Source organism: Juglans microcarpa x Juglans regia, chromosome 4S, assembly GCF_004785595.1.
Source record: "Juglans microcarpa x Juglans regia isolate MS1-56 chromosome 4S, Jm3101_v1.0, whole genome shotgun sequence".
Taxonomy (NCBI): Eukaryota; Viridiplantae; Streptophyta; class Magnoliopsida; order Fagales; family Juglandaceae; genus Juglans; species Juglans microcarpa x Juglans regia.
Genome location: NC_054601.1, coordinates 12,441,953 through 12,468,247, shown reverse-complemented (window position 1 = coordinate 12,468,247; position 26,295 = coordinate 12,441,953). Strand labels below are relative to the sequence as shown.

General features: G+C 36.6%; 4 protein-coding genes across 4 annotated transcripts; 2 read left to right on the top strand and 2 right to left on the bottom strand.

Moving 5' to 3' along the window:
* Positions 1-4,564: 4,564 nt before the first annotated feature.
* LOC121262053 lies at positions 4,565-5,182 on the bottom strand. The gene has a single exon (XM_041164488.1). It carries the CDS (start codon positions 5,180-5,182, stop codon positions 4,565-4,567), a length of 618 nt encoding a protein of 205 aa, XP_041020422.1.
* Positions 5,183-15,372: 10,190 nt separating this feature from the next.
* LOC121262052 lies at positions 15,373-16,713 on the top strand. Its single transcript, XM_041164486.1, has 2 exons — positions 15,373-15,840; positions 16,336-16,713. The coding sequence occupies exons 1-2, from the start codon at positions 15,373-15,375 to the stop codon at positions 16,711-16,713; spliced, it is 846 nt and encodes a 281-aa protein (XP_041020420.1).
* Positions 16,714-19,223: 2,510 nt separating this feature from the next.
* LOC121263651 (transcription termination factor MTERF4, chloroplastic-like) lies at positions 19,224-21,813 on the bottom strand. The gene is given in 4 exon segments (XM_041166677.1): positions 19,224-19,562; positions 20,138-21,007; positions 21,009-21,395; positions 21,397-21,813. Coding segments are annotated over 3 exon segments (1,563 nt in total). The 5' UTR covers positions 21,799-21,813; the 3' UTR covers positions 19,224-19,562; positions 20,138-20,233.
* Positions 21,814-22,171: 358 nt separating this feature from the next.
* On the top strand, positions 22,172-25,370 carry LOC121263652 (sugar transporter ERD6-like 7). Its single transcript, XM_041166678.1, has 12 exons — positions 22,172-22,298; positions 22,456-22,520; positions 22,720-22,812; positions 22,900-22,980; positions 23,104-23,188; positions 23,402-23,445; positions 23,539-23,601; positions 23,728-23,787; positions 24,189-24,242; positions 24,376-24,435; positions 24,522-24,636; positions 25,146-25,370. Exons 1-12 carry the CDS (start codon positions 22,226-22,228, stop codon positions 25,262-25,264), a joined length of 912 nt encoding a protein of 303 aa, XP_041022612.1. The 5' UTR covers positions 22,172-22,225; the 3' UTR covers positions 25,265-25,370.
* The last annotated feature ends 925 nt before the right edge of the window (positions 25,371-26,295 follow it).

Here is a 26,295-nt window from a genome sequence, read left to right as displayed (position 1 = left end):
TGAATAAATATTATTTCTCTTACTTAGTACTTACTTTCATCTTTCATTTATCATTTATTTCTATCTATTTGATTCTAGTTATCTGGTCCTACTTTCATTATCATTTACTTCTAGTTATCTAGTCCTCGTATTTAATCTGATTTACTTTCGCCCTTTTTGGTATCAGAGCCATCTCGTTCTGGCTTCTGATAGATGATTTATATCTGTTCATTTTGTTTCATTGAGTAATCTTCTTTTCCTTTCCTTGTCGCTTGTTTAATTGTGTTCTATTCCTACTCCTATTGGCGCCACCTTAGTCTTCAAGTGAATCCTGAGAACCAAGTCTATAAGGCCTGTTTGGTAGAAGAGCGTTAAGGCATGAGTAGGTAGATGGTTGGCTAAGGTATGTGTTACGAAATGCAATAGGAAACAAGACAAAGACATGATTTGTAAGTCTTAAGATTAGGCTTTGGTTGATCACAAGATGAATAGTATGTTTAGATCTAATTTGTCTATTAGTTCTAGCTCTAGTATACCTCCTAATATTATCAATGAGGAATATTTTTCTGTTGAAGAAACTGATAATATTGATTTCAATAAATGAAGTATTCCAAAGATTGATGCTAAATCTATTTACAAACCTAGTTGGACTCAATCTGTCTTTAAGATTGAGTTCAATGTTAAAACTGTTGAACAAACATATGTTATTTCCAACTCCCATGAAAAATGTAGCCTATTTAACATAAAATCTATCCAAGAATTTCTAGTAAAAGGATACAAATTTTTGCATATTGGTTTTGTTCAGGTTGTTGTTAAGCCTCTCATGAGGAAATGCATCAATGCTTTTGTACGCCTTTCTTTGAGAGATGTTAGATTAAAAAAAAATTGGAACTAGCATACTTGGTATGATTCAATCATCTTTGTTTAGTGGACCTGTTCATTTTGATTGTTTTCTTGATTTAACTCTTACTATGGATGATCCTTATATTCTTAAAGTTTTAACTTTAAATATTCTAACATTTGAAGAGGGCAGTAAGCCTTTTGCCATAGTTTATTGTATTTATTATCATGTGTTCAAAACTAATTTAAACCCTAACGTTATTTTGAAAACATCAAGAAATAAACTTTGTTAATCCAAAGTTTTACTTCTGATGCTAATATTGAAGTTATCCCTTAATGGATACAAGTCATATTCGATCCAGAATCAATCATTGCAATCCCAGTGAATTCAAATTCATGAATATTGTTAGAAAACCATTTGGGTGGAATGGTGTGATGGATTAAAAAAATTTAATTATTGTTAGAAGGAGGTACTTCCTTTTGACTTGAATCAGAATCATCATTTTGTTGCTCATTATCAGAAAGAATATCTTGATCAAAATGTTTATCAGTTTTTAAGCATAATAGTTCATGTTTAAAAGAACTATTTTCAGATTTGATATTGTTTATTTCAATTTTGAGATCAACAATTTTTTTTTAATAGAAACGATTTCTCGTTTTAAATTATTAGTAGAAATATCTTTGTATTTTTTTCTTTTCAAATCTTCCCAAAATTTGTTGAAAACTAACTTTTTGTTTTGAAACCTTAGGTTCTTGTCGAACCATGGTTTTCTTGAGCTTCTAAATATACTCTTCTTTGAGTTCAGGATTAGTAATTTGGCTAATCAGAGGTAACAACAGATTTTCTTGTTTTTCGGCCTTAGTTAAAACATTAATTGTTTTACCTAAAGGTTTACAACAAGAATCATTACATCTAAACTTAATATTTGGAGATTCAGATAGTTCAGTCTCTGAGTGATAATCCGAATCACTTGAACTGAACTCATTGATATCAGATGATTCAGAGGATTTTGATTCTAAAATTCGAATAAGTTCCTCACGATCATTGTTATCAAGTTTTAATTGATTAAACTTGTTTTGAAATTTACCGGACTTTTTGGTGCATTCTTTAGAGAAATGACCATACTTGCAACAATTCAAATATTTTCCTTTTTTAGGATTCTAAAAGGTTTTTTTTCTTATAAGAAGATTTTCTATTATAAAAATCAGAAGGCTTTTTATAAAAATCATCATGCTTACTAAATCTTTTTATTCAAATAATCTTGACTATATTCAACAATATTTGAATGCGACTGTTAAAATTAGTTTTGATCAACTTCTGGTAAACAACGAAAGAAGAAATTCTTTTGCTGGAACCAAAAGCTCCTTTGCTGGATCTATTGCTAATAATCCAGAAATGAGAGACTAAAATCTTAGAAACATTCTGGAAGAATTCAAACTGTTAAACCTAATTTAAAATTAAAAGGTGTTTTTACATCTTCTTAAGTTACTTCAGCTTACTATGCTACCAAAGATACAGAAGTATGTAAAGCCATGAAGGATGAAGTTGATAAAGAAGAAGAAGAAGATGCTTCCTCTTTATCCCCAATAGCTTCATATATGGCCGTTCCTATTCATCACAACCAATTAACTGTGATCAATAGAGCATTACAAATTGCTTTGTTTGCTTTATATAATTATGTTAAAAATAGTGATGAGAGAAAATCTTATAACACTATTTTTCTAATTAATAAAAGTCACATGTTAATCAAAAATGGAAATAAAAATGTATGCTTTGCAAAAGCATATATTATTCTTCGACTTCGTTGAAAATTATTATTTTTCTAAAAATTATTTGAGTGTTGTTAAAACAAACTTTTCAAGGAAGAAGGGAAAACAGTGGTCAGATCTAATAATCCCCCTTTAGAGACAATTATTATTTCCCATAAAGGAGTAGATATAAATGCTTCTCTTTTTAAATTACCCAATGTTGATTCTAGTGCTACTACTTTTATCGAAACAAAGAAGATTATTGAACAAAACAATTTTGTCAACGAAACTCTTTACGTCATTGGTCAACACTTAGATCGTATTGAAGAAAAGGTTGAAAGCCCTGAACACTAAACCTGAAAAACCTTCAATTATTTTACTAGAGATAAGGCAAGGTCCCAAGACCAAACAAATCAAAACTCTTGATAAAATTATTGAAATGCTTGTTGATTTAAAGAAAGAAACCTTTACTAGTGTTTTAAGTAGCAAAGGTAAAGAAAGTATTATGAAACATCTACTAAAAAATTGTTTTATGCTAACGGATCTTAGATGAAGATCAAATATGAGCTTAATAATGCTTATGTTTTCCAAGACAATGTTTGTTTTAAAATTCTTTCTATACTTGTTAAAAATATGACTAATAAGGTCATATTGGAAATTCCTTTTATTTCATATTTATATCCATTCCTTTCAAAAAATGATAACATGACTACTGACCATTTCGGTCAGAAAGTAAAGTTTAAATTTGTTTCCAAATTTGATATTGATATGAATGATTACCATAAATCTTTGGTCTATGCTAAAACTAAGCATTTGAATTTCCTACAATAGAAAATCAAATATAAAAAGATTCCTGAACAATTATCTAGTAAATTGTTACAATAAAAAATTAGTGATTCTAAGAAATGACCAGTTGATGATGTTTGTTCTAATCTTCCAAATGTTTTTTGGCATAGGAAAAAACATGTTGTTACTTTACCTTTATATTAAAGATTTATATTCCCACTAAAACTGTACCTATTCAGATGAACAATGAGACTTTAGAATTTTGCAAGACAGAAATTCAAGATTTGTTTTCCAAAAATATTATTAGACATAGCAAATCTCCCTGGTCGTGTGCTACTTTTTATGTCCAAAAAAATACTGAGATTGAGAGAGGGACACCTTGCCTAGTTATTAATTATAAACCTTTGAACAAAATCTTAGAGTGGATTATGTATCTTATCCTCAAGAAGAATGATTTTATATATGTGTATATATATATATATTCTATAAATCATAAATACTTATTTTTCTTGTAGTGTATTATGCAAATAAATGAAAGAAGAAAATTGGTTAATAATTTGTAAGAACTATATTATAAATAAGGAGATCAATGACGAAATTGCAAAGAAAATTAATTGGAGTGTTTGTGCATATATAATCGAATGTACATATGAAAAATGATTTGCACAAGTCTCAAATAGATAAATCATGCGCAAACCTTTATAATAAAAGGGGACCACACCTTGAAAAAGTGTAAAAAGGCCAATACTATTACAAGAAAAACTTGTACTTAGCATTACTTGTATATATGATCGGAGCCAAATTCAAGACTTTGTGACTCAAAAGATGATTTTATAATTTGTTCAAAAAACAACGTTGTAAGATGTGTTAAACAACTTCATAATAAGAAAGAGATAATACTTTTTTTTTTAATCAAATAACAAATATCTGTATATTAGCTTTGAATATTGTCATCAATACAATCCTTTTCCTTTTCTAAACTATCAGAAATAAAATTTGGCATATCTTCCATCCAAACAAATTCTGATTCTAAACATAAAACCCTCTTGGCTAACATGTGAGTCACTTCATTTGATGTCCTATGAACAAATTGCACCTTCCATTCCTGTTGCTGCTGCAACATCTTCTTAGCATCTTGAATTATACTCCCATAGATCGGATAGTCTGTGTTTTCTTCATTGATAGCTTTCACAATCTTCTGTGCATCACCCTAAAAAACCACTCTGAGAAAACCAAGATCTCTACAAAGCTCCATGGCTTTCCAAAGTGCCATACATTCTGCTATTGCTGAGTGTTGCACATGCTTCTTCTGATCACAGCAAGTTGTTAATGCTTCTCCCATTTCGTCCCTTATGACTACTCCAATTCCCATTTTTTTCTGTTTCTGATCTATGGTTGCATCCCAATTTACCTTCACTTGACCTCTATTAGGTTTCTTCCATCTCATTTGTCTCCCTATAGTTCTGCTAAGACAGCTCTTCTCAACCACTGTTTGAGCCAATTTAAACTCTCTTATTTGTTCCCTTGCTGCACTGATAACCTGGCCAGGAGATGTGAAGTTGTTTTCAAAAATAAACTGATTTCTTCTTAACCATAAACTCCTCATTATCATAGCCACCTCCTCCATTTCCTCTTTAGACAGTTTCTGCATTAGCTTCTCTATCAATTTCAGCAGATTATCTTCACAAGTGCTCCATTTTTTAATTTTAGAACAAGCCTCAAACCAAACATCATTAGTAGCAGCAAACTGCCACAACACGTGTACGACAGACTCCTTTTGCTCCTTATAGATTGGGCGTAGATCACTCTCTACAAGTTTCTTAGTCATCAAATTACATATTGTTGCCAGAAAATTGTTCCCAGCTCTCCATAAAAACAACTCCCCAAACCATTCTGTCGTCACGGTCCAACTAACTCAAGGGTAAGCTTGAATCTGATCCACCTCATCCTCACCAAAGATATCTCTGATTAAAGCTTCATTCCACTCCCTGTCCTCCTGCACTATTAGTTCCTCAACTGTAGCCTCCTTATGCAACCTCGAAACTGGGGACTGAACACTAAAAGAGCAAGGAGTTGTTAGCCATTTGTCCCCCCATATTTTAATTCTTCTTCCATTCCCAACCCTCCAACTCAACCCTTCCTTAATTAAATCAGAAGCCTGCCAAACACTTTTCCATATTAAAGAAGGTCTGCTGCCCAGTTTTGCACACAAGAATGAGGAATCTCTGAAATATTTCTACTTGTATATCTAAGCCACTAAACTAGAAGGGTTATCCATGAATCTCCATCCTTGCTTTGCAAGCAATGCTAAGTTAAAACACTCCACATTCCTAAATCCAAGACCACCATTCTGTTTTTGTTGCCCCAATTTATCCCAACTACTCCAATGAACCCCTTTGATGGTATTCTGATTACACCATCAGAATTGAGCAAACATGCTATTAAGCTCATAACAGAGCCTTTTAGGAAGCAAAAAGACACTCATGGTATAGGTTGTGACTTCTTGAAGGACAACCTTAATGAGTACCTCCTTCCCTGCAATAGACATAAAAGAATTTTTCCAATTTGTGATTTTCCTCCATACCCTTTCCTTCATACCTCTGAAATTTTGATATTTAGACCTTCCAACAACTGTAGGCGGCACCAAATACTTCTCATAAGTCCCTTCCATCACTGCCCCACCAGCTTCCTTAATCAAAATTTTATCAAGTAAGCTAGTATTTGAGCTGAAAAGAATTGTAGACTATTCTTTGTTTAGAACCTGACCAGAGGCTAGCTCATACACCTATAGCATAGCTTGAATCTTCTGCCATTCCTCTACTTTAGCCCTCCCAAATAAAACACAATCATCTACAAAAAGCAGATGATTTACTCTACAACCCCCCCGTGCCACATTAACCCCTGTATCCCCTTGCAAATCAGAAAAATTAAGTAGAGTAGATAAGCCTTTTGCACAAAGGATAAAGAGATAATGAGGCAGTGGTCTCCTTGTCTCAAACCTTTAGAAGGGTAGAATGTAGGACAAGGTTGGCCATTCACCAAAACTGAGTTAGAAACAGACTTTACACACCTCATGATCAATTGAGTCCACCTAGCACAGAACCCAATTTTTTCCATGACAGATTCAAGAAACTGCCAGTTTATTCTTTCATAGGCCTTTGACATGTTTAATTTAATAGCCATGGAACCATCATTTCCCTTTTTTCTAGCCTTGATAGAGTGCAAAATTTCATAGGCTACCACGATGTTATCAGTTATCAATCTCCCTAAAATAAAAGCACTTTGATTGGGAGATATGATGAGGTCCAGAAATTTCTTCATCCTATTTGCCAACACTTTAGACATAATTTTATAAGCCATATTACATAAGCTAAGAGGCCTATACTCACTGACTTTACTAGGGCTCTTGACTTTAGGAATTAGAGCTATTAAAGTATAGTTTAAAGAGAAATCAAAAGGGTTACCATTTAGCCAAGAGAACACAACAGTGCTGACTGCATCTCCAATTATGTGGCAATGCTTTTGATAAAAGCATGCTCCGAATCCATCTAGTTCATGGGACTTTAAAGGAGCCATTTGGTTAATAGCTTCCTCAATAGGCAATTTCCAATTTTTGCTTGACTAGGATTGGATGAGGTAAACAATTTCCCAAAGTAATCATTGAAGGCAGCTTCCATATCTTCTTTTCTTGACCAACTTCTTCCATTTTCATCTCTGATCTCACTGATTTTATTCTTGGCTCTTCTATGATTTGCACAGTTGTGAAAGAATTTAGTGTTCTTATCCCCAAGCTAATACCAATTTTGTTTAGCTCTTTGCCTCCACTTTAAATCTTCCCTCTCCAATACCCTCTCCACCTCCTTTTGAATTGTTTTAATTTCTTCCACATTGCTACTGCATTCCCCCTTTTGTAATCTCCTCAACACCTTAGTTTCTTCCTCTAACTCCCTTCTCATACCTACCCCCATTTGTCTACTCCATCTAGTTAGAGCCTTTTTACTGGTTTCTAACCAGGATAGCATCAAAGAATCCCCCTCTTCCCTTATCACTCATCTGCCCCATATCTTCCTCAAGACCTCAGTACACTCCTCCTCAGGACCCAAACTGGATTCATATCGAAATATTCTCTTCCTCTTCCCCTCCCTACCAAAAGCCTGATTCATATACCATAACAATGGCCTATGATTAGAATATCTGGCTGCCAGTGCTTCCACCCAACCCTCTTGAAACAAATTTTTTCATTTTGCATTCACAACAGTCCTATCGAGCCTTTTTTTTTTGGTGAAAGTCTCACCTTCATGTTTGTTACTCCATGTATACTTGTCTCCCCTCCAACCCAAATCATAAAGCCCTCCTTCCTCCAAAACATTTCTAAAAGCAACCATTTGACTTTCTTGCCTCTGCCTTCCACCCCTCTTTTCATCTTGAGAAAACACTTCATTGAAATCACCAATAACCCCCCACCCAATATTCATAGCAGGTTTAAGAGAAGAGAAAAATCTTCATGAAGCAGCTCTCTTACTAGCATCAATTTCTCCATAGAAACCTGTAAATAACCACCTATCCTGCCCTCCCTCATTTGTGATCCATAAGCTAATATGTCTTTGAGAGTAATTAGGCACCTCAGCTATAACCGTATGGTCCCAAAACATAATCAAGCCACCCTTTCTTCCAATTGGTTCCACAACTAAGAACCCCTCACACTTCAATCTTTTTTTCATCTTTTCACTTTTGTTTTTATTCATCTTAGTTTCCATTAAGAAAACTAGGTTAGGCCTCTTCTCCTTCACCATGTGGTAAAGGTCTTAAACTGTCCAAAGGTTCTCAAGCCCTTAGCAGTTCCAACTAAGAGTTTTCATTGTGACAAGTGGAGCTGCTCAACAGCCACCACTCTTTCATTATTCTTTGCTGCACTCTCTTCACAATCCTGAGAACTCACTCTTTTTCTTACTTTTTTCCTTTCTCCCTCATTACCTCGATTCCCTTTTCTTTTTCTTACCTGAGCAAAATCCCCACGCTGAACCACTTGTTGACCCACTCCCCTAGCTCTTCTCTTCCATGACCCCCTTCCCTTGCCAGAAACCTCTATTGTTGTACCATTTACAGAGAGCACTTCAACAGCTTGTACTACATCAACCCCTTCCCTCACCATGAATCACAGCAGCTTTCCCTATATCAGTTTGCTCGGCACTCTCCTCCTCCACCCGTTCTTTCTAACCTTCCCCTTCTTTCTCAATGACTACCCATTTTGACACCAATAAGGAATCTCTCTTCCCTTCAGTTCTTTCACTCCTCTCCCTCAGTCTACCTCTCATCCCTACTCTGAGCCATAGTACAAATCGATCCCCTTATGCATCCTCTTTTTTCTCACATAAACCCTCCCCATGCATAATACATCCACAGTTGAAACAAAAATGACGTAGTTTTTCATATTTAAAAGGGATCCAAATTTCATCCCCTTAATTGAAATGGTCCTTCCCCTAGCTAGAGGTTTAGATAAATCTATTATCATCAATACCCTCGAGAAATTCTCCCACCCCCTACCATCATTCTAAGTATCCACCTCCAAAACCTCCCCTACAGTTGCTCCAATCATCGCCCCCCTTTCTTTGTTCATACAAACAAAAGGCAACTCAGACATTTGGACCCACATCCTATCTCTCAAGAAATCCATCTTCTGTGTAGGCAGATAGCCATTAAATGCCAATAATACAAACCTATAGTTGTCAAAAAGCCATGACCTACCGTCCAATACCTTCTGTTTATCAGCTTGGATAGCAAACTGAATGAAAAATATATTCAAGCCTACCTCTTTGAATCTGGCTTTCTGAATTATGTGCCATACCTTTCCCAAGGTATCTTCCAGCACCCCTGAGCTCAGCTTCCTCTCCATCCAAACCTTCCCCACCACACTGCGGTCCCCTTTAATTCTCAATTCCTCCGATTTTTCATCGTCCACCTCAATATTGAGAGACTCTTCCCCCGTTAAACGCAACTTCTCCCACCTTTTCTCAAGCTCGTTCATCGTTCCCCACCTCTAGCTACCGCAAGTCTCAATAGCTACCACCCGAAATTCTTTGACACCAGCTCAGTAACCGTTTTTTGCCTTCTGCCCCACCACACGTCGCACCCTCACTCCTTTGCCACTCCCCAATTTTGTTAGAATCTACAGCGGACCACACCCTTCACCTCTATTTTTCCCGAGAGAGAAAAAAAGAGAGAAGACTATGTTTTGGATTTTATAGTGGCAATTGATAGAAAGAGAGAATACTAAAACAGTAAGTAATACATCGTGCATGCTCGTTATCTTAATTTTGTAGAAAGAAAACTGACACCTGCATACATGCACACAGATTTTGAACCCAAAGAAATAGGACTCTTCAGAGGGAAATTGGTTTCTCAGCCTTGGTGTGGGCTCCTCATTCTCGTCTTTTTAAGGGCCCCACCACCAGTGTTTGCCAAAAAATTAAGCTGTAAATGTTAGTAACTTCACGCAATGCACATAATCTTTCTACTACACGAAATGTAGATAAACCAACGAGAAAAAACGCTAAAGAGATGGTAGGATAATGATATGATATGCAAATTTTGTAAATAGTAGTAAGATAATTTGAGTTAAATATTTATAGGATTTTGAGAAACGAGAAAAAAAAATTGAATAAAAAATATTATAAAATTAAAATATTGTTAGAATATAATATTTTAGAAAAATTGAATTTTTTTTGGTTTTTTATTTGGAAATTTGGAAGTGTTGTAATGATTAGTTTGAAAATATTTGTGTTTTAATGTTGTTTGAGAAGAAAATGAGATGTGATGAGATAAGATGAAACATGTTTCCAAACATCCTTAAGTTGAGATGAGATGAAAATTGAAAATTAAATAAAATATTATTAGAATATTATTTTTATTTTGTGATTTGAAAAAATTGAATTGTTTATTATATTTTATGTAGGAGTTTAAAAAAGTTATAATAATCAGATGAGATGAGATAAGTTAAGAATCTCTCTCCATCCAGACAACCATTAATGAAACCCACCCGTTTTCCAAATGGATCTTCAATTAGTTGGCCAAGAAACGTAACCAAGTTTGGTTTTTATGCCGAGAATAATTCTATTACAAGAATCGATTGACGTTTTTTTCAAAAACTAAAAATACTTTTCAAATTCTTTAAACAAGATATGTATGGTAACAAATTATGAGATACTAAAAAGAGTAAGTATGCGGTGACGGGCTCGCCTTTGGGACAGTAGTTATAGACATTCCATAGTGGGAAGGATTGCTACGCCGATCACCCCTGCCTCCCCTTTTCCTTAGGAAAAAAAGTTGTAAAATAATAACATGTATATTAATATGAGTAGTGCTATATGTATTTATAATTTTGCGCACAACATTATTTGTACTAAGTAAAAGACCTATTTTATCAAATTTGTTTTTCCTAATTCGAATTTTGAATTTCAAATTTCATAATTTTCAACATATCAATAGCTGACACGTCAATACATATTATCATGTAAGTAAAAATTATAGGGGTGGCAATATGTGACACGACCCGTTAACCCACTACGAACACGACACGATAAAAGCGGGTTAGGGTTTAGCCTTTTCGGGTTAAAATGGGTTGACCCGTTAAGACACGATTACTTAATGGGTCACTAACGGGTCAACCCGTTATGACCCTAAGAAAATTAAATTTACCTTTATACTCTTAGACCTAAAGGGTAAGGAGGACGCTCCACTTCCTTCTTCAAGTTCTAAATTTGTAGAATATTGTCTTGACATTTATATTTTATTTCCTTTTTCTCTCTCTCTATTTTTCTCTCTAGAACAAAGTAAAAGTTTTTTTCCTACCCTTGTGTAGGCAGTCAAGGTCTGATCTCTTTTCTTCCTCTTCTTTAAGAGTTGGAAAGAGATATTTTTACGATAGATGAGGAACTACGGTTGCTGTACGAGAAGCTTTCCCTTACTACAAAGGAGTCTGCGGAGGTAGTTGTAGAAACAGTGCGACTAGCTAATGTAAAGGCTCGAGGTGAGAAATCTTTCATGGTCAAGCTTTTTACGGATCGACACTTTAATCGTGAAGCGTTTAAACAGACGATGCGGTGGATTTGGCGACCGACTAAGAGCATAAAATTTCGGGATCTAACGACGGGTCTAATGCTGGCAGAGTTTGATGACCCAAGGGATAAGACACGAGTCCTCCAAGATGGTCCCTGGACTTTTGACAAACAGTTGATATTAACCAAGGAGATTGTGGGTCATCTACAAGTGCATGAAGTTTCCATGACAGAAGCAAATTTCTGAGTTAGAATCCATGACCTTCCACTGATTGTATGGAATGAATATGTCGGCAAATTGATTAGGGAGGCTCTGGCTAAGGTCATTGCAGTGGATGTTGATTATGATGATTTAGCATGGGGTGAGTACATGAGAGTCCGAATAAGTTTGGACATTACGAAGCCTCTGCTGCGGCGGAAGAAGATTACCCTGGGCTCACACAGAGACTGTTGGGTACGGTTCACCTATGAGCTGCTGCCGAATTTCTGTTACCAGTGTGGGTGTATGGGACACTCCCATCGTGACTGCGAAATCTGGAAGTCCCAAACTGCGGATCAATTGGGAGACAGTCTTCCTTACGGGCTATGGTTGAGGGTGGTGCCACCTGCTGGATGGGGGGCTAATAACTGCCAGATGGGCTAGAGGATTAATAACACCGGAAAGTAACAAACTCCTATCTCTGTGGCAAATACCGAGGGACACGCCACGAATTTGCAAGAGAAATATACGGGAACTCCAGATAACCGAGATACCAAGGCTGAGGCGGTTGCGTCTAGTCAGTTATTTAATGTTCCCATTTATGAAGAGCAGTCGTGTGATAAGAGGAGTGAAGCTGAAGTTTCGAAAAAAGGCGTCCCGAATGTTCAGCTACAATCCGTGGAAGCAAGAGTTTTCAATGCCATGGTTAATGTCATACCCAACGGCCAGGAACACAACTCCTTAGATAAAGATACCGTTTTATCCCCTAATGGGCCTTTAATGGGTCACGTGGTAAGCCCAACAAAGCCCTCTAGTGCTGGAGTTGCCCGGCACAAACTAAAATCCAAAAATAGAAGGCATCCAACCTCCCCCATGATTGAAGTGGAAACCCCAGAAGCTTCCATCAAGACTCTGCGTAAGCGACCTGCTTCATATCTTGAATGCGAACATGCAAGGGCTGCGAAGAAGGCTTCCACATGCTTACCTACGGGTTTGGTGGAGGAAGATGATCATACTGGATCGGCGGCCCCGCTGAAACTGATGAGGCTGCTAACCTGGAATCCTCGCAGGCTTGAGAACCTACGAGGACTTCAAACTCTTCTTTATCTAATCAAGAAGGAAGCTCCTGATGTTGTCTTCCTGCAGGAGACAAAGGTTACATCTCACGTAATGGATAACTACAAAGTCAGGTTAGGTTTTCTCAATTGCCTTACTGTTGATTACACTGGGCGTAATGGAGGCTTGGTGCTTTTATGGAATGCAGAGGTTAGTTTGCAAGTGCTTAATTATTCGGCTAATCACATCCATGTTATGATTACAAATGGTGTAGATGGAACTAGGGATTGGTTTCTAACAGGATTTTATGGCCATCCTGAAACAGCCAAGAGGAACCAAACTTGGGATTTGATCCGTTCACTTGCCCCTTCAGTTGACAATCCCTGGCTTGTTTACGGAGATTTCAATGAAATCTTGGATCATAATAAAAAGTTGGGGGGAAGAATGAGACCTCAAAGTCAGTTAGATGAGTTTCGATCTGTTCTTACTGATTGCCAATTGATGGACCTGAGCTTTTCAGGCCTTGCCTACACATGGTGTAATAGGAGAGAGGTAGGAGATTGAATTTGTGAAAGACTTGATCGATGCTTAGCAAATTCTAGCTGGGTTGATTTATTTCCTAATTTTAGTGTTCAACATGGGACTGTATCCTACTCGGATCACATTCCTGTGTGCCTTAATGCTGATGGTTTTCTACTCAGCAAAGGGGTAAAAGGATGTTCAAATTCGAGACTATGTGGGTGGGTCATGTTGACTGTGAAAAAATTATCCAGGATACATGGCAAGAGGAGCAAAGCGGAAGTCGCATGGTTGCTGCCATGAGTATGATCTCAATTTGTGGAGGAAAGTTGGCCGGTTGGAACCAAAAGAAGTTTGGCATGGTTTAGAGACAGATCAAACAATCCCAAGTCAAGCTGAAAAACTTACAATTTACGGATCCCACTTGTGAGAAAGTAGAGGAACATAAAAAAGTATGGGAGGAGGTTCAGTTGTGGCTAGAGAGGGAGGAACTTATGTGGAAACAGAGATCAAAGGTTCAGTGGCTGTGTTGTGGGGACCAAAACACCAAGTATTTCCATCAAAAAGCTTCCTAGAGAAATAAGAGAAATTTTATTCAGAAGTTGAATGATGGAAATGGTATTTGGAGAGAGGGAGCCCATCGAGATGAGCTGGTTAGGGAGTACTTCAATTCCTTGTTTACTACTTCATTAGAAAGAGGTTCAATAGACATTCTGAATGGGGTGGAACCAAGGGTGACTGCTGAAATGAACACTGAGTTAGAAAAGAGTTACAATGCTGAAGAGGTGTTCACTGTGTTAAGGCAAATGCATCCTAGCAAAGCCCCCGGCCCAGATGGGATGCCACCAATATTTTTTCAAAAATATTGGCACATCATTGGAGACAAAGTTACTGCAGCTGTGCTAGAGGTCCTCAACACAGGTCAGTTCCCACTTCATTTAAATCACACTCTGTTAGTATTAATACCAAAGACATGTTCACCTACGTTAGTTTCTGATTTTCGACCTATTAGCTTGTGTAATGTAATTTACAAGCTTATAGCTAAAGTCATTACTAATCGATTGAAAGGTGTGCTGCCCTCCATTATTTCTGATACACAATCTGCATTTGTGCCTAGGAGACTTATCACAGATAATGTGTTAGTAGCTTATGAGCTGATCCACTATCTTAAACATAAGAGAAAGGGGAAAAAGGGCTTTATGTCACTGAAATTGGATATGTCAAAGGCTTATGATCGAGTGGAATGAGATTTCCTTGAAAACATCTTAAGAAAATTGGGATTTACTCGTGGGTTGGTTGGTCTCATCATGAAATGTGTGACCTCGGTCTCTTTTTCTGTCATGGTGAATGGTAACCCTACTGATCCAATACTGTCTTCTCGAGGCATTAGACAAGGGGACCCCTTGTCCCCTTGTCCCCTTATCTATTCCTATTATGTACAGAAGCTTTAATTAGTTTGCTCAAAAATGCTGAATTGGACAGATCTGTTAAGGGGATTAAAATCTGTAGAGGGCGCCTAGTATTAATCATATGCTTTTTGCTGATGATTCCGTTATGTTTTGTGATGCGGATGTCGCCACCTCAATTAGCATTCAAGGGCTGTTAAGGAAATATGAATTAGCCTTCGGTCAGATGATTAACAAACAGAAAACTGCCATGATCTTCAGCTCTAATGTGCCTGATAATTTGAAAGAAACCATTATGGCTATGTGGGGAGGGAGTATAGTTCAACAATACGAGAAATATTTGGGCTTACCTCCCATTGTTGGGAAAGCTAAATCTGTTGCTTTTGCAGAAATTAAAAGTAGAGTATGGAGGAGACTACAAAGTTGGAAGGAAAAATTATTGTCTCAAGGGGGTCGGGAGATCTTACTAAAGGTTGTTGCATGTTCAATCCCATCTTTTGCGATGAGTTGTTTTAAACTACCCGCTACTTTCTATAGAGAATTAGAGAAGATGATGGCTCGGTTTTGGGGGACAAAGAGATGAGGGGAGGAGAATCCATTGGATCTCGTGGGACAAACTATGTATTCCTAAATCCAGAGGTGGAATGGGTTTTCTCGATCTCAAAGTTTTTAATATGGCCCTTTTAGCTAAACAGGCTTGGAGGGTGCTCAAGTATAAAACCTCTCTAATACACGAGTTGTTTAAGGCTAAGTATTTCCCTAATTCTTCATTTTTGAGTCTCAAATGGGCCATAACTCTTCCTACACTTGGAAAGGAATTTGGGAAGCAAAAAATATGTTGATGAAAGGGTGTCAATGGAGGATTGGGAATGGGGCTACTGCTCGGATTTGGCAAGATAACTACGTTCCTGGCTATCAAAGTTTAATGTTGGAGGAGACTGGCAGTGCAGAAAGGGATTTTTCAGCAAGAGAAGCATCTTTGATAGATATAGAGACAGGCTGGTGGGATGTCTCCAGGGTTAGAGCTCTATTCAATCCAAAAATAGCTTCAGATGTAATGAAAATCCTTCTTAGTCCAAGGCAACATGAAGATGTATGGATGTGGCGGCATGAGAAAAATGGGGCTTTCAGTGTTCAAAATGGATATCGATTTTTTAAGAATCTTACAAATGGTGATACTGCTGAGAGTTCAAACGCCCATGAAGAGCAGAAAATGTGGAAACCCATTTGGAAAATGAGGGTCCCCAATAAAGTTAGATTTTTTGCTTGGAAAGCTTGCAAGGAAAGCCTACCTTCGAAATACAACTTGTTTAATAGGAAAATTATAGAGAGTCCTGCATGTGATTTTTGCAATAATTCTATTGAAGATGTATCCCATGTTGTGTTACAGTGTCATGATGTTAAAGTTGCATGGTAGCAACTTGTACCTACTCTAACATATTTTCCTGAATTATGCACAGTTACGGAAGCCATTGTGTCCCTGTTACATAGAGGGGATCAAGGTTTACTTAGCAGATTTTTCTTAATTGCATGGTCATTTTGGTACAGGCGTAACAAATGGACCATTGAGCACAGCCTACTGGACCCTTTGCAGGCTACAAACTATGCTATTAGTTTGTAAAAACCTGTAATCCCAGCACCTGCCGAACCAAACCATTCAATGTAGAAACTGGGTTGTTAGCGAGCTCCTCCTACTGGGTTTTGCAAGCTAAATGTTGATGCTGCGTTATTTTTTTATCTTCAAAAGGCTGGAGTAGGCGCTGTGCTTAGGGATGAGAAAGGAAATGTTCTTATGGCTATAAGTAAATCTAAGCATGAGCTTCATGAACCAACGTCTGTTGAGTTACTAGCCATGTTACGAGGTCTGAAGTTTATTTTGCATTTAGGGATTTCCAAAGTCGTGTTAGAGTGTGATTGTTTACTCATGGTGGAAGTTTTGGCTAATTCTGAGGATTCCTTATCAAGCCAAGGCAACCTATTAAAGGAGGTTAGAAATCTGCTCAGTCATTTCAACGAGTATCAAGTTCAACATGTAATTAGAGGTGGAAATCAGGTTGCTAGGTCAGTCTATGATTTGGAGATGTGGATGGGATCTGTCCCTTCTTATCTACATCAATATATCTGACTTGATCAAGCCAATTTGTAAACATTACTTTGATGATTAAATGAAGTTCTTATTATCAAAAAAAAAAAAGTTCTAAATTTGTTTAGATCTGTATTTTTAATTTTTTATTATATTTGGAATTGTAACATTAATATATTTACATTGTATATTTTGTTTATTATATTTGGGATGTAATTTTAATAATGAATATTATTACAAATTATGTGAATCATATTTGTTTGGATTATAATTTTAGATTTATAGTTAGTTTTTTTTATCTTTTATAGATATTATTTATATTTAAATATTTATATAAAATCAATCAAGTCAAACGGGTCGTGTCTTGTCGTATCGTGTCTGTTCAACCCATTAACGTAAATGGGTTGCAACGGAACAGGTCGGGTCGTGTCGTGTTAATTTATTTCTTATTCATTAACGGGTCGTGTCGTGTCAACCCGTTATCTTACCGTGTCTCGGATTTAGAATTTTAACACGAAATCCTTAAGGGGTTATGTTCGTGTTGACCCATTAAGTGTAATATACATACTTTGACACGACAAGAACACGACCCGTTAACACGATTTGACACTCCTAAAAAATTATAAGTATAAATAGCATTTTCCTATTAATATTATATTTATAATTTCAATACTTTAGAGATCTGTTTGAAAATTCAAAACCCAAAACTTGTTGCGGCAAAAGTGAGAAAGAAAAATTATATTCTTAAGCTAGTGCATAGAACATACCTAATAAAATATTTATATGACATAAATTAATTTAAAAAATAAATTTTAAATTTTGAATCTTACAAATAAAATTATATCATTTAAGCGATGTAGATGATGTATTCTATATGTCAAGTTGAAAATAGAATTTAATTCTATCTTTGAATTATCTAGTTGACACACGCGGCGCTCAAACTCGAGCTCTTTTATATCCAACCACCCATATGCCGCCCCCTCCAACGTGTGGTCCACATATGTTGCCACAATTTCCCACGAGTGCTCTTGACTATCAATGACTCAGACCATCCGTAGCATTTTCTCGGTTCTTGTTTTTGCTTCTCCTGATCAAGGATCATCAAGTTAAGGAAGTGAAATTCTCCATCAGCCAACTCAAAACAGAAATGTAGCACACCCCCTCCTATCATGGCTTATAGCTGTGGCAATGCAGTCCACATCTTGTATTGCTAAAAAGTTGCAAATGGTGGCTTCCCCTTAATGGGAATTGGCAGGGATTGTTTGACCAATCTCATATCATTTTCTATTTTTCTTTTTGGTATTGCATTAACTATTTAAAAATTTTATGTGCAGTCACTTTTGCGTACTCTGTTAATATATATATATATATATATATATATATATTATGAAACATTCTTAGAGAGGGAAAAAATGCTAGGCCCTACTAATTCTCATCTCATCACATCTCATTTTAGATCCAAATATGTTTTTTAAGCGTTAAAGATTCTAGTTGAGATTATACTTGATGAAGAAATTATGAACTACCTGTTAATAAAATCACCCCCTTATTATTATACTTGTTGATATAGTTCAGTGTTGTCATAACATGCCATTTTATATCTGTTTGTCAGTTCCTGTAATTCCTTCTTCACTCTCTGTCTAGTCATCCCACCTTCTATGTTGTAAGAGTTTTGAGTAATTCACATGATTCACGCGCAATTAGGCCAAAACTTTCTTACTTTTTTGTAATGAATATTAAAAAAGTTCAGCCTTCTCCCTGTAATGTCCGTGATTTTATGTTGTAATCCCCTCTTTTGGAATTGCTTTGCAGTTGTCTTGTCTGCAAATACGATAGCCTTCTTTGGGATGCATGCAGGAAGGTAATCTTCTGGCATGTTGAATTTTGTGTTCCTTTCCATGCCTGGTGTTATTCCGTGCTAAAATACATCCTCACTCTAGTTTGGGTGGCAACATAGAACAGATTAATTGGGAATTTGACGTGGCAGTTGTACTTCTGTTATATGAATAATGCTAGATACAATTTTAAGATTCGTGCACGCCCTTTTAAAAAAATGGAGTCTACCATTTTATATGCTCGTGATGCATGTCAGACGAGATTTCTTATGTCCCATTTTTGACAAATTAACTAACAAGATGAAGATGATTTGTAATGGTAAAACATATACCGACTGCATTGATGTTTCTTTTGGCTTCCCTTTCCTGTTTATCATGTTTGGAACGCGGTACTAGGATGCAGAACATTAATATAATTGAAAGTTCATTAGGAGATATTCTTTGGAAGTTTTTATATGGTGTCTTGATAAATGCCATGTGTGGTGGTGGTTGTTTTTGTTGTCGTTAATCCAATCTTTGGATCAGAGTGATCATTACACTAATTTGGTATTAGTACCGCCAATTTGTCCCAAAAGTTTAAACCGATAAGAAGAAGTAAATTTAATTATTTAATTTATGACCGAACAACATCATGTCTTCAACAATACAGATAATATGACAATGGTATTATGAAGTTTGAACAAAAGGCCTCGAAGTGAAAACTACGTAGATATTATCTGTATGGAGAATCAGAAAAAACTTAAATAAAGTTATTTCCATCCATCAATTTCTGAAAGCACTTGAGTGATTGAACTAATCCATAAATTCTAATGGGCACCCCAACTGCAAGTTATGAGATGTTTCTTTACATGAACAACACTACCTAACCGTTTGAAGGACTCTTGTTCTAAACGGGAGATGCACCTCACTCTAGGAGGGAAAAACGCGAAGAAAATAATGTAGCATTCATTGTATTAAGGAAACTCACATAGGAATCTTCAGATTTACATACAAAAACCTCAACTGCCACCAAAGGCAGCATGTGCATAGCTTGAGTCACCATTCATCTGCGTCTGGCTGAATAAACAAGAATATATCTTTGTCAGTCGAGAGAGAGAGTAGCTAAGAACTGAAGAAAAAATACTGCTATAATTGGCTGTTACATATCCTTCTCAACTATAGCTTGTAAAGTTCTGCAGACCTGAACCTAAATACATTGCCAAATCCATGTCCTAGAGTATGCAAAGCGATATAAAAAGCAACGTCTTTCCCCCATCATGTTTGTGATGTTCATTGAAAAGTATTTTGGGCGCAGCAGCGTCTTTCCCCCACATTCAACAAAATTAAACCTTTTCCATGTGGCACTCATTTACCCTCGAACAACCTGATCGATTGTGTTTTCGTATCTTTTGAACACTAGACTACCCACTCTTCTTTCTTCTCTCCTCTGTTACCCAATCTGTGAACCTAACTTTAACTTACTTTCTTTTTTATTATTTTCACAGCAACGTTGACCAAAGTATAAAGAACATATCATCAATTCTTGGGCACTGAAAGTTCACTAGATCCATTATGAGTTCCTGTCCACTCTATGTATATACATGGTTAAGGAAAAAAATGTTGAAACTAGAAATGCAAGTAAAGTAGCATACCACTCAAATATCGCACTTAAACCATCTACACGAAGACCCACATTGAGAAAGCCAATTTCTCCACTGCATACCATCAACTGAAGCTGATTCCTGATTCTATAGATAGTCATCCTCACTGTCCTCATCATAATCAGAAGCTGACTCATCACTCCTTGGTTCCATTAGTGTATTCATGTCGAATGATTGCTCTGTTTCCATCTCCTCCATGTCGATAGTATCATAGGTCATCCGTTCATCAAACTTCACATCAGAGCAATTAAGAAGCCTTGCAAGAGAACATTTTAACCCCTTCTTCGCAACCACTGTGTGTCTCAGTTTTATGGTAGACTCCAGACAATATGTAAAGAATGCAGGGAACATAACCAAGTCATCCAAAGGCCTTTTCATCTCCATTTGGTAGTAATCAAAATTAAGTTTCATGATATCAAGATTCAAAGCAAGCAGTTGGGGACACCCGACAACCATCGTCCTCACTTGTTCCAAGGAGAATCCACAAATCTTTAGAAAATCTACATGCTTTATCACAGGTGCATTACTGAGGCTAACAACCTGTGGCATCTTCTCAAGAACTCGGCCGAAATCCTCAGGACCAATATCAATGACTGAATTAAGCAAACTCTGTTGACTGAGAAGCTTTGGTTTCAACTCAAGTCCTATAATCTCAGGATACTGTGCTACTACAGAAGGAAGTAATGCTTCTCTAACGTTGAACTCTAAAAGGGATTCCACATTTGGTTTTACCCTCTCCTCCAACCCAAACCCCAGGATGTGAGGCCGCTTCTCTATCAGTCTAGCTACAGCTAATCTTGGAATGCCCAAGCCTTGCAGATACTCCACAAAAGGTTTGATCATCCTGGCTACTCCATGCCTAAAAGGCTAAAATGTCAGGGTATCTGGTTAAAACCCCTCCAATTTCTCTTCTTGCAACTCCAATTCCAACCAAATAAGCCACCGATGTGCTCATGGACCCTTCGAGCTTGAATCCCAACACTTCGGGATATCTCTCAAGAACTCGAGGAATATTTTTAGGCTTGATATCCATCCCTTGAAGATACTTGACCACTGGAGCAAGGTCAACAACAACACTAGCATGGAGAACCTGAGGGTATCTTCTCAAGAACTCAGTGAAAGTGGATTTCCTGACACCCAATTTTCCAAGGTAATCAAGAACAGGAATCATATTTTTCTTTACACTGCAACCAAGAATAAGTGGATAGGTGTTGATGTCTTCTATGGTAAGCCCTAATTTGTGAAGAAAAATCTACACGTTCCCTCATAACCTCAGCTGTCACAGGAAGCTCCAACCCGTCAAGCTCATCAGGAATAATGCCAATTCCTCGCAAGAACTCATAAACCCTGGCACGATTTGCTATTCTCTCATTCTTCATTTCTGATAAACTAGGACAACTATATAGGGATGAGGGACCTCCTTGTTTCCGACCCAAATGGGCAGTAGCTTGCATGAACCGTGACGAATCCACAGAACTAGATGCAAATGTTCTATCAGCAACAGAGTACTGAAATCTTGTAACCAACCCTACTCTTCTCCCATGGTTACCTGGAACCTTGAGAGTTGATAAAGAAGTTACCTTGGGTTTAAGAACAGTCAGAACAGGTAGGTCTGAGTGTACAAGCAAAAGACCAGGTTTTAATGCCAGCATAGCTTCTGATCGTCATATTTCAAAAGATTTATGTACCGGAGAATCTGCACAGCAGAAATTCATAAGCAAAGAGTTAACCTGATGCTTGTCACACACAAATAAATTATATTAACAAACTGATAATGGTTGTTGCTAGGATCAGGAAAAACAAATACCACAGAGAGAGCGAGAGAGAGAGAGAGAGAGTATGCCAGAAATTTGCTAATTCCCTAAACCATGATCTCCTGATAATAATAACCGATAAAGCTCAAAACTGCTTTCTATTATCCAGGACGACACTAAGAGTAGCCATGACAGTCATCTACCTGATCTCCTTAGCCAGTAACAATTCTATTTTTTGAGACAACCAAACCAAATCAAGTCGGTCTAAGGATTCCTCCTTCCTTAATTATTGATTTCTGATATTTGTCCCCTTAATCCACAGTTCATGATCTGTGCTGGAGTGTCTGTTGCCTTCATTATTGGGACAATACTAACATGGAGGGCTTTAGCATTAACAGGTGAAATTTTGTTGCTCGGTCACACTAAGTTATATTGCGAAAAGGACAGTGAGATTGGCATAATCCTTGCAACAAATAATATTGTGATACATCTTAGAAGACACATACAAATGAGGGATGGTATGACAGAGAGAGCTCACTTGTGAGGTACTTGCAGGTCTCATTCCCATCTTTGTTCTACTTTTGGGTCTCTTTCTTATTCCAGAGTCTCCCAGATGGTTGGTAAGAATATTGATGAAAGAAGTTCATATATGAAGATGTACATGAATTCATAAAACATTTATATACTTTGTATATACACAAAGAAATACTACACAAAGAAATACACGAGAAAATACTATTAATTTTTCATGAGCTTTTCTCAAATGATATAATCTTGAAAAGAATGCACACATAGAAAATGACCCCCATTATAATTTAGGCAAAGAAAGGGCGTGAAAAAGAGTTTGAAGCTGCACTTCAGAAACTTCGTGGCAAGGATATTGATATATCTCAGGAGGCAGTTGAAATGCAGGTTCTAATTTCTGATTTCTGAAATATACATTGCAATCCACAACGACAATAAATCAAAGCATTCACAGAATGATATCATGCCTGACAGGATTATATAGCAACTCTCGAACTACTCCCAAAACCCACATTTCTGGAATTGTTTCAAAGAAGATACTCGCGCTCAGTGATTGTAAGTGTCTCTCTCTCTAAAAAGATTCTGCTCCTCGGTGTTTGTTCCTGTATCTTCACTTTTCAATTAACTCTTTCTGGAACCATCCATTATCTAAGTTATCTTTATATCAACCATGGACAGATAGGAGTTGGGTTGATGGTATGTCAACAATTTGGAGGAATCCATGGAATCTGCTTTTACACTGGAGAAATTTTTGAGTCAGCAGGTATGAGACATCCATGAAGATTTCCTTTGACAAGGATGCAAAACTCTTGGTAGAATCCCCAACATGGGAAAAATTTACCATTTTGACAACATTCTTCCCTCTATTTGCATCTCTTTCATCATATTAAACTAAATACAACAATTTTAAGCAGATAATTGAAATGTGAACTAGTTCTATAATTACAATCTAACTACAGTATTTGAGATCTCCCAGGCTTTTCTTCAAGCATTGGAACTATAACCTATGCATGTCTACTGGTTACCAATTCTCTCTCAATTTCACCAGTTCCTTGTAAATCTGTGATATCTCTTTTCTAATGGAAATATCTCTACATGATTTCCTTTCTGTAGGTTGTGGTTACTGGTCTTGGAGCAGCTTTCATAGATAGAGCTGGAAGGAAACCCCTCTTATTGGTAAGTTGTTTGTGCAAACATCATCAGCTGAGAATCTCCTCATATGAATCCTCATTCATGTACGGAGGTTTCTGTGAGTTTATATTTCTTGTTTTATTATTTATGATTTTTTTGGTTTCACTTCAGGTTTCTGCTTCAGGGCTGGTCCTTGGCTGCATCCTAGCAGCAAGTGCATTCTATATGAAGGTAATTGTTAAACTGTCAACCTCAAAAGCTTCCTCTCTGTGTTCTCATAAGAGAAATTATATTGCAAATCAGGCCTGGTTTGGATACTAAAACAATCTCAACTCATCTCATCTCAAACTTTCCCAAACAAAATACAATAAAAAATTCAACTTTTTCAAATCCTAAAACAAAAATAATATTGTAAATATTTTATTTAACTTTCAACTTCCATCTCATCTCAACTCACTATCCAAACCAGGCCTTATTGACGCGCCTAACACATCATTGATGTGAAAGACTGTCGCATCAGTTAGCATAAAAGATGTTTGTGTTTTGACTTATTTTTACAACTGAAATGGTTCTCAAAATAAGTGGTGTGTTTGCACATGGTTTATAAATTGCAAACATTGTTTTGTGCCCAGGCTCATGAGTTGGCGCTACATGCAGTCCCCATACTCGCTGTAACTGGCATACTGGTAATATCTACTGATCTTCTAAATCAGTTTATGCACTCAGATTGGTATCAGCAAAAGATTATCAGTTCAATCTTTTCTTTTCTTTTATTTTCTTTCCCCCTTGTGTTGTTTAACAATTATTCATTGATGTCAGCTGTACATAGGATCCTTTTCTGCAGGAATGGGTGCAGTTCCTTGGGTTGTGATGTCAGAGGTAATTAGCATCGATCAGCAAAATTAATACCATTGCTAACTAAGATTTGGTCATGCCACCAATATGAAAAATGCTTTTTGTTGCAGATTTTTCCTATCAATATTAAAGGGAGGGGTGGAAGCCTTGCTACCCTAGTCAACTGGTTTGGAGCATGGCTATGTTCCTACACTTTCAACTTTCTCATGAGCTGGAGCTCCTATGGTAAAGCTTCTTCTCATTTTCTTTTCTTTCTTTTTCTCTTTCTTTTCGTCCATTTCTTCTTGATCTTTCTTATTCTCATTTCAACTAATAAATGTCTAACATCTATTACCTATATAAAAACCAAAATAATGTCTTCACAAAAGAATGAGCCATATCATCAAACATTTTTATAAATTTTACTATTTATTCATTCTTTTGTGTAAGAAAATCTTTCGGTTTTTCGACTTTTTGCTGAAAAAACAAAACTTTTCATCTCCTGTGATATAAACTCTTTGGTTTCTAAACCTTTCCTCTACTTTCAATGAAAAAAACCCTTCAGTTTCCACCTCAAGTACTCGACTAAATAGTACTAGCAATTTAATTATTTGGAGAGAATTAACCCACAAATTAAAAGAATGTTAAAGAATAAGTTCAATAATTAAATTCACTAACCTTAACCTTATAGCCAAACAAGAAGAATCCAGAAAACACTTACCTCCTCTTTGACTTCTTGTATCACTTGTTTTCAGGTACCTTTTTTCTTTATGGCGCAATCAATGCACTGGCTATAGTGTTTGTGGTCACAGTGGTACCTGAGACAAAGGGCAGAACTCTGGAACAGATCCAAGCAGCCATTAACGCAGCTTAAACAAGTCATGGGGTGGGTGGAAATGTTCAAGGATTTTGGCTTTTTGCCCTTGAATTTAGGTATTTTTAGGGCCTTTATTTGCCATATTGGAGTAGTCGGGATCAAGTGAAGAATAAATTTACTTGATGAATATATTGATGAATACATTGAGCTTATATATATATATATATATATATATATATATATATATATATATATATCCCCTTTGTTTGTACAATAACATGATAATAAAGCTAAGTGCTGTAGATCAGAGTGCCCTATAGTAAGCAATGGCTGCCAAAAACCTGTGTAAATTCATCAATATATTCAATAAGATTATTGTTTTATTCTAACAACGGATGTCACTATTAATTTCGTTTTCACATTCGCTTGCATGTTCAAAACTATAGATAAAATCTCTGTTTATAAACTGACTCAAGTGATTAGTCAAAAGCATATCCTACATGTACGTCTAGACCATTAAATGCTGATCCACAAGTTCCTGGAAAGGGGAAAGGGGAGCGTCGCCTAGGGTTTTTGCATGCTGACTATCGTTGTCCCGCCGGGGTTGATGGCAAGACCAGTCTGTTCTGAGACGTTTCTTGATCGGCAGTCCACGCTGAAGAATGTTAGGTTATCGGGGAAATCCGTTGGGACTTCCTCTGGTCAAGTTTTTACTGATATTGTCGTAATCGTTCTCATTAATCCCATTGATGAGTTATGGTTTGATGTGCAGGGAACATGCAGGTTGATTATTGTATTGGCATTCCAGAATTCACCATACAAGTTTGTTCCTGGATCATATACATTATTTTCATCCAAAGGGACTTCTGATCATCACATTGTCAAAGTTGATTTGGCTACGTTTGGACAGTAAGAATACCTTATAAGTATTGAGAATGTTTGTAAATAGTAATAAAAAAATAATAAAAAAGTAATAATAGAATAATAAATAGTAAGTAAAAATAATAAATAGTAAAAAAGTAGGTAAAAGGTAATAATAAAATAAAGAATAGTAGTGAGAGTACTTGAGATACTCTTGGTACCCAAAT